This window comes from Lygodium microphyllum, chromosome 18 (assembly GCF_053477565.2).
Source record: "Lygodium microphyllum isolate KBCC chromosome 18, Lygodium_microphyllum_v1.1.10, whole genome shotgun sequence".
Classification (NCBI taxonomy): domain Eukaryota; kingdom Viridiplantae; phylum Streptophyta; class Polypodiopsida; order Schizaeales; family Lygodiaceae; genus Lygodium; species Lygodium microphyllum.
Genome location: NC_141152.1, coordinates 64,807,822 through 64,817,132, shown reverse-complemented (window position 1 = coordinate 64,817,132; position 9,311 = coordinate 64,807,822). Strand labels below are relative to the sequence as shown.

At 37.1% G+C, this 9,311-nt stretch overlaps 1 protein-coding gene across 1 annotated transcript; it reads right to left on the bottom strand.

Annotated features, from left to right (window-relative positions):
* Nucleotides 1–999: 999 nt before the first annotated feature.
* On the bottom strand, nt 1,000–8,103 carry LOC148020965 (gibberellic acid methyltransferase 2-like). Its single transcript, XM_087698796.1, has 5 exons — nt 7,782–8,103; nt 7,384–7,691; nt 3,967–4,123; nt 2,073–2,176; nt 1,000–1,543 (listed from the first exon to the last, which is right to left on the bottom strand). Exons 1-5 carry the CDS (start codon nt 8,071–8,073, stop codon nt 1,163–1,165), a joined length of 1,242 nt encoding a protein of 413 aa, XP_087554922.1. The 5' UTR covers nt 8,074–8,103; the 3' UTR covers nt 1,000–1,162.
* Nucleotides 8,104–9,311: the final 1,208 nt, after the last annotated feature.

The window sequence follows — 9,311 nt, the reverse complement described above, 5'->3', positions numbered from 1 at the left end:
GCCCGAGATATTCATTTAACTACCACTGTATGGTATCCTCTAGATAGGTTGACTTACAATGGATATATATGCATGTCTTATGTATCTATGGTTTCTAGTATAGAGCATAATGGCCATATATATTTTTTCAAGAAGCAATTGGAAAGGAGAAATGGAAAGAAGCTATGGATGCTAAAATGGATCCATTAACACATAATAATACATGGAATTAAAAAAAATTAAAACATATTCTTTAACATTGAGTTATTTTAGCATCATATGTTATCTAGAACAACGTGATATCAATTATTTATATAGTTGAATTTTTTAATTTTGCATACAATAGATTAAGTTATGGATCTCTTATGAAGGAACATAGAAGCCTTGTAAAGTTTTTTACCTTCGACATACCTCACTTCAAGAGATGTAACATAAACACCCACCCACATCGTCAAGGCAAAATCCATGAGTTAAAACTAAAGCTCAACAAAAGACCTCAAGCCTCCATAAATTAATATCTAAGTGAACCAAATGCTCTATTAAAAAAAAGGTAATGTGCATGAATCCAATAAAGTCATATGAGGAAAATGTGGACCATTTTTGATTTAGTAACAATGTTGCATTATAACAAGTCACACTAATCACTTGTTATTTATATGTATTCATATAACATAAGAAATTTAGAGTTGTAAGTTTGTTACATAGTATTGATAGTGGCCTACTTGTTTTTCCCACCCAACTAGCATATACAAAATTCATTAAGGTTTGCTAGTTGGGCAAATGCATAGGCTTAACTCTAACCTCGATAGCTCCCTAGTTTCTTTACCTTCAAGCGCAAAACCTTTACGATGAGGTCAAGGACCAAGATAAGCATGGCCAATAAAATAGTAATCTTAATGGGTCAAAAATGTATATTTATAAGTCTATCACATAGGTTCAAAAGAAGGGATTTTTAAATTCTCTTTTTTATACATTTTTCAAACATAAAGAAGGGTTTCATTTAAAGGGGGTATTCACAAATTGAATAGAAAATGGGTGTGTTTTATTAATGGAAAATTCACATGTAAGGGGTTTTTTAATAGGCTATTGAACTCATGTGATAGGAAGGGTTTACATACGCTGAACCTCTTGAGATAGTAATCAATGTAAATGAGAAAAAGGTAAGAAGTTGATCATTCATTGACTATTTTCGAGAAAGTAGGGTGACAATGTAACGCTCATGGGTGAGTGGAAAGTCCAAGACATTGGGAGTAGACATTGTAATCTCTTCCATTACCTGTTGCAATTTCGAGAAAAATTTTGTGTACAAATTAGGGCCAAGGAGTGTATGTACTCTGCTACCAAATACACTCTCTAGGCTCTTACTTTGTAGAGTGGCAAAGTACTTTCGATCACATGAGAATTTCTTCATCATCTCTTCTGAATACGTGCACATTATCGGGCTTCTTTGCAAATAATGTATCTCAAAACTCCCATTCTCTTCTATCACTCGCCTAATCTCTTCCTCTCGAATGTAGCAATATGTAACATTGAAACTATCAATTGTTTCCTCTTGGATCAACCCCTGCATATATGTAGTGACCAAAGCATTCATCAAAAGCCTACTATTATTCAAAAGAATGCTAGTTTCTTATGATGTAGATTAGAAAACCTCAACTATACTTCTCTTTATGTTGTGAACTCCATAAACAACTTCTAATGTTTTGTAGTACATAATTTTTTGCAATATGTTTTAAAGACAATAAACTATTTATGAATACATGAAAGTATCCATTTGAAGGAAGAAAGTTAGTAAAACTGAACTTGCTCTTTTTTCTACTTCCCTCCATAGACTTAGAGCTATAAAGCAATATAATATTTGTTGAGTATGAATATCCCCCTTATCTATAAGTATGAAAACTTGTGAATTTTGTCTTTTTTAAAAATGCAAAATAAGAAGGAAAGAAAAATTGACTAATATGTCTTCTCCCTTGTAATGCTTAACCAATTACATAGGTTTAATAGGACTTCTAGTTGTATCTTTACGGTTCTCAATGGTTTCAATTTGACAAAACTCTCTATCTTGAGCATATTCACTTAAAGGCACTTGTTACCTCTGCCACAAGTGCTTGCATGGTGGCAAGAAGGGCATTGTCATTCTCACATTGCTTATCATCAAGGTCTGGCTTGGCTAAGGCAATGAGTAGCAACAAGCCACCTAAATGAGAAAAGACAAATAATCAAAATGTTAGAAAATTTTGTTTAATGGCATGAGTTTAACATAGCATTTGAGGAAATGCTACAATATGGCCATTCACATGACCAAATGAATTTCTTTTAGAAACCATTAAGGAGTGCTAGCATGACAACATACCATTAAGGAGTACTAACATTATAGCATACCATTGCTAATGGGCATAACAACTATAAGCATGCAATAATTAACATAAGAGTTATAATAAGTACAAGGGTGACAAATTAGCCTTGTATCCATTTTTTTCTTTTTCTTTTTTTTAGTTACAAGCTAGAAACCTCATTTTTTATCTATTTATTGTACTCAAGAATGGTATATGAATGTTAGCTTGGATTAACGTGATAGTGTTCTCTTTGATCATGACCATACAAGAGAGTTCATGTAGTGAATAGTGGACATGCATGCTTTAACTTTTGAATCCTTTGGAGCTCAAGCTTTCTCTTGATGGTGATGTTTGGTCAAGACTTGGGCAAAGCCATGTATCTTCTTAGAGAGGGCTCTTCCGTGATAAAGAATAACTAGAGACCCTTTGGGATGCCTGTTTACCCCATTACATTCTTATCCAAGCTTGGATGCCAAGTATCTCCAACATTATGGGTGAGGAGGTTATTAAACACACAGGATGTTTGTCTCAACAAGACTTTTGGGAGGTTAATAGGATCAATCATCACTACCAACTTAATGCAAAAGAAGACAAATGGTTGAGCACTATCTTACAAATGACGGAGATTGAAGTGGCATACTCCTTAGGATTATCTCACCAAATGTATTGCCTCCCCTCTTTCAATAAGATCTATGGAAATGTAGCAAGAAGAAGGATTTTCATTTATGGTTCACACCTCATCTAAACAAAACTTGGGTGTCCTAGAAGAACATACTTCCTTCCTCCAAACTAAGGAAATTGTTTAGAGAAAGGAATACTTGTTTGGAAATTGGCCCCTTTAATTGGGCTTTAGAAAGCTATCATGGTCAAATTCCCAACGAAAGTCATACTTGTTTGGAAATCGGCCTTTTTAATTGGGATCTGGAAAACTATCATGGTCAAACTCCTAATGAAAGATAGGTTGGTTGACTATTTATCCCCTTCAAAAAATGAGAAATGAATCTTTGGGAATGTTAAGAATACCTAGTCCAAGATAAAGTGGATGAAAACTTATGGATTTGCTTATATTGTCAAAATGAACAAAAGTCTCCTTAGGGATATTGGTATGCGAGATAAAGGGTTACTTAATGCTTGAAGCTTGATAAGTGGTATTCTTATCCATCCTACTGAAAATTTAAAGGATCTTCCATGTTCAAAAACTTCCAACCTCTAGAGAGCTAATGGAATTTTCCCTTAACATTAGAAAGAGGGTTTTGTTGTTCTTAAAGATTCTAGCAAGCTGGCCATAGTTTATAAGACAGTCCACAAGGAATTACCAAGGAACAACAGTGCACTAAGTATTAGGTTTGATAAGCCCTTTTGGATATTCCAAGTTGCGTCCTTTTTGCCATTGTAAATATTTCCTTGTTTATATAATATGTAAGAAAGAAATATGGTCAAACTCAACAACTCATAAATTTACAACCATAAACATTTAGATTTTACAACTCATAAACTTGTATTCATTTAGATTTTATGTAAGAAAAGACGTATATTTCATGGCACCATCATGACTTGCCAAACATACTATCACTTTTTTAAAAAGCATATCTTTCTTTGGAATGCTATTTGGTACAAATTTTGCAAATATTTTCTTCATTTAGAATGCTACCTGGAACCAATTCCTCACTACGATTTATGAAAAATTGGCTAAGGTCATGACGCTGTTGGCGAACATAAGCTTCTTGTGTTGCTGTAGAGGCACCTTTGCAAGAAATTCTACCTCTATTGAAGGAAGGGGAGCTTGGATCTAAAATCTCATCTGGCACCTGAGTAAATAATACAATAGCCATATCATGATCCACATCAATCAAACTAATTCATTTCTTAGTGGATTTCAAACTTGACCTAATGTAAATGTTAGTTCAGTGTTATTTGAATATCTAGTCCTCTTCTTAAAATTGGGTCTACATTAATGGAAAAAAAGACAATTGGAAGAAAAAATGGAATGAAATTTGCAGTCCTAGAATTTTGGTACCATGACCATTATGGGTTGAAACATACCAATTTTCAAAGACAGTTCCACAACATATGGAAAGAAGGTAAGATATTTAAATAAAAACATAAGCATAGAGTCTCTACATTATATAAATTGTGTTCTTTCAAGTTAATCTATTTGTTGAGAAGTCATTTGCGACCATTTTCACAACATGTAGTTCCTATGATGTGATGCCCACCATAAATGTATAATAGGTGCAATTGATTTTTCCTTATAATGTATGAAGGTAGCGTTGAAACCCAATTATGATCTCACAAACACAAAACATATGGCAAGTCATGAATTAACAAAAGAAGAAAATGTAAGAGACAGTGAGGAGGAGGAGGAGGAGGAGGAGGAAATGAAGAGCTAAAGAGAAAGAGTCTAGAGCTAGGATTAGGGTTAGGGTTCTATTAGCATCCTATACGTGTGAGACACCAAGGAAGCCCATCAAAGGAATTACTATTGCAGCATAACAATGTGGTAAACAAGGCTCACCAATGACATTTATCATGATGGAGGCCAAATATGGTTGATGACACTCACCAATGATGGCATTTTCATGATGGAGAAGGGTAGGAGAATTGAAAATGAATGTCTTTTGAAATGACATCTAAGGGAAGATAAGTCTTGGTAGGAAAGATCTAGTAGGTATCTATTGTAAAAAACAATGCCATGACTTTGTATGTGGTGTTGCGAACTCAAGCTTCACTTTGATTAGATGGATTTTGTCCCAAGTTGGCCAAGTATACAAGGAGCTCCCTCAATGCTTGGGAATCCCCCTTGCTATTTGGACTTGTAATGTGCTTTGGTTCCTTTCCATCAACTAACCTCACTCTTCCTTAATTCCCTTATGCACTATAGTTGGAAACATACTCATCGATAGGGCAATGAACAACTCTATGCGGTTGCAAGCTTCCCCACCTAGGTCCTTGCACAATAAGTTGCATGAGATCTACCCACTTACTAAGACCTTGATATTGGAGGTTAGGGCTTGAAAGTGAAATATTGTGACAAAGCATACAACCAAGTGGACCTTAACTACTCCTAAGCTACAACTTCAAGGTAACTACTATACATATTAGGCATTGAAGGCTCACAAGGACCAAAAAAATTTCTTCCAAGGAAACTTTGATCATTATCACATAAACATATAGTGATGACGTGGAGGAAGGCGATAGCTCGGGCAAGGGGTAATTCCCTCCTAGAACCCATAAAGGGATACAATAGTCAAAAGACCGCCAAAACATATAAACATGAACTGGTTTAACCTCATCACTTATATGTTTTAGGCCTTTTAGATGCATCACATAACAAGGCCATTATATAGTACATTACTAGTTTTCCATCTACAACCATCCATATTTTCCCCCCAACATATTTTGTGGACCCAAAGGTGAAATATCTGACAATGAGCTTCAAAAGAGACTATCTTAGACTTGCAAGGATTATTATGGCTTTCACCATGAATAGAGGAGAGGAGGATTACTCTAGGCATTGGCAACAATCACAATGTCCTTACCCAAAGCTAGGTTGCAACTTCCATTGGCATTAATAACTAACGATCTGTAATAGTAAATCTCTATGGTTGTGACCTTGTCAAGCCAACTTGTTACTAGCACACTTATCAAAACCAATCATCATAGCAAGGGATTCCATCATGGTGGAACACATAGAGAAGATGTAAAAGGGAAGGATACGAAATTCTAAGACAAGTTCAAGCTCATCTATGGGATGTAGACTGAGTTTATATGATAAGAAAGTGTGAGACAAGTTCAAGCTCATCTATGGGATGTAGAGAGAGCCTATATAATATGCAATTTAATTATTCCAATGGCAAGCCCTTACTCTCACAAGGAAGGATAGATTTAACCTATTTTGTCTCACAAGATTCAATATTTGGGAATCTCCAACATTGAGGAAATGGTAGATAAACTAGATGGATGCTAGAAGTATCATCTTTCCTACCATGGAATAGAATCCACAAAGCTCAAAGTAGATATTGAATTATAGTCTAAAACTTTGAATTAAAATTATGGAAGGGCTTTAAGCTGCTCAAAGGAATTGTGGCACACAATTGGATTGGATCCAAAGTCCACTTGATTTGGAACTTTTGATCCATCTTCAAGGGCTGCATTATTTGAAAGAATGTAAGAAGTCTCACCAACTCTACAAGAAAGGCATCATTTAAATGGATTGTTTCGAATGATGTTAAGAGACTTGTTGCATACTTAGCCAATTGTTTCAAGATTAATATAAGTACTAAACTCTAGGACTTTGATGAACCATCCTTTGGCCACACCACAAAAAAGGGACTTGCCAAATACAAGGGTTGACATATATGAGAACTTAGATAGATTCATCAAAGAGAACTCTAATCCCCACCCTTGAACGACTATGTACTGCAAGGAATCTTTTCTAAAGACAACATAACATGGAATGACTAACTCTTAGAAAGAGTGTGTTGGAAGTTGTCGACCAACATCTAAGGTCCACACATTAAAATCAAGTAGCTGCTAGTCTCTACTTCCTCATTATAAGCAACTCAAAGGGCCGCCAATCAAGGTTTGGATTATTGTAATCGACATAAATTAATGAGGTTTGGGTTAGTGTGATTGTCATAAATTAACATAGTGTGAATCTATTGGGGAACTATTTTTTATCAAGCCTTAGTGTGGTTGTCATAAATTAACATAGCATGAATCTATTGGGGAACTATTTTTGATCAAGCACTAGCTCAAACATCGTAGATAATTTGTACTTGCAATTGTAAGGGAGAAGTTGGCCTGGCATTGTCTTGCCAATTAATTTGCATTATAAGCCTTTCAACAGCTAGCAGCTATTGGTAATGTCTTGTGCTTTTTTTTTCCCCCTTTGGAGAAGACTTGAAATTTTGAAAGATGCCTCAAGAGATGTACCCGAGGCTTGAACTCGAGCATGATTAGATCTAATGCTCTAATAAAGAACCCAAGGAGGATAGGAGATTCAGGAAATTACGCTAATAAACAACCAAAGTAAAATCATAGGGGATTCATGATTAAGCGTGCTGACCTTGGAGAGCCAGTGCAAAGCGATGAAGGAAGTGAAGAGATGGATGCTGGAGGTGGGGAAGAGGCGATGGTAGAAGGAGCCAGGAACGCCGGCTGCGAAAACACGCGGATCCTGGATCGTGATTACCATATTATTACGCGGGATCAGCGCATGATCATTATCATCGCCACCATCATCTAATCCTTCACTGGGCATGTGCAGGCATGAGGCGCCATCCCTGAAGAGCTCATGCTGCAGCAGCGTCCGGAAGAGGCTGTTGAAGTCGTTGGAAGGCAAGTCGTTGAAGAAGAGCTGCACCTCCAAGCGGGCTGCATCATAATCATGGTCGTAGTTGGGCTGCATTAGATAATATTCATCACATCTGTACTAATTTACTTATTTGATTATACGAGCCTTACTGTACTGTTGAGTACTGGTGTCGTTATGATGATCGGGGTGTTGGTGCAGCAGCCACGGCAGCACGTGCGACAGCGCCCGCCGCGTCGACGTCAGCGTGTTGGCCCCCGTGGCGCAGCCCAGATCCGCCACGCGGACAAGCGCGCAGCCGTCCACATGGACGGCACGGGGCCGCCGCTGCACACGCGGGAGGGTCTCCCAGAAGTGTGTGCTCAGGGCCTCCACGATGCCCTTCTGGCTGGTCGACACCCGGGCGTACAGAGGCAGCTCCCCCTCGGCCTTCTTCTCGCCCATCCCTTCCGTCCTTGTCCGTCTCACGATAACCTCCACGCTGCCCCCTATTTACATTACATATATATTTATATAATATAGAGAAAGATTATCTAGTCTAGTCTAGTATATGTTATCTAATTTGGTGGCGGAATAATGTGTGACCCCCTGGGGAATCCCTCCCAATATTACAAGACAAAACGTGGACTCTTATTTTCTTCTTTGTATAACGACAATGCGAGGGCTAGTATCAAGGAAAAAGATATTCACAGCGTTAAAAACACATCCCAAGGAAGTCACCTAGAACAAAAAATGTGGTGGTTTCATCATGGACATAAAAATCCTTCATAATTTATATAGATGGAAATTGAACCTCCCTACATAGTAAATCAACTTGTCAACATTGCTTAAGGATGTTTATCTAGCAAATAAAGTTGTATATACATAGAATAGTTTGTATGTGAACCTCTATACTTATACAGACAAAAATACATATAAATATGTGTATTGGTAATTGGCCAGTCTTATGTTGAAATTTTACTCGAGTAATGTTGATCTAGACACCATATGATCTCTTAGTATTTGTATGTTCTAATGTTTTTCTTTATAATGTGACTTTTCTATGCCTTTCAACAATATTCATTAATGGGTATAACACCCATCCTTCAAGAGAGAGCACCCAATGGAGTAAGACACCATGGGGCCGCCCAATTTTGAGCGCTAAAACTTTGGCCTACCATAAGTTGCCAACCAATTGGTCTTCCACTCATTAGGAGTGGGTGTGAGTTGTGGGAGATCAAAGGTTACATAAGAGCATTAGATTTAGACTCCTTCACTAACCTTACAAGAGCATTAGATTTAGACTGCTTCACATAGTTAAACGCATAACCCATTTAAAAATTTTAGCACCAAAAGTTAACTCTTCAAGGCCATGAAAGATGGTAAGAGAGTGAACAATTTAGCTCTTCCATAACTTGAAGAGAGAACCAATTTGTGGAAAGGATCTAACCACCTAATGAACTACATAAGGCATGCACATATAATGCATCCTAGTGTGGATCAAGGGTTGACAAAATTGATCTTCAAAGCATAAGATTGCTCCAAACCCTCTAACTAGAGACCATTGACCATGCTCAATTTCACTTACAAGGTATTGGCTAAAGCACTAGTGCTTAGGGTTCAGCATCTCTTCTTGAAGATCATCCATGGCAAGCAATTTGGCTTTGCGCATGGAAGATGCATACATGATGTAGTCCTAAATC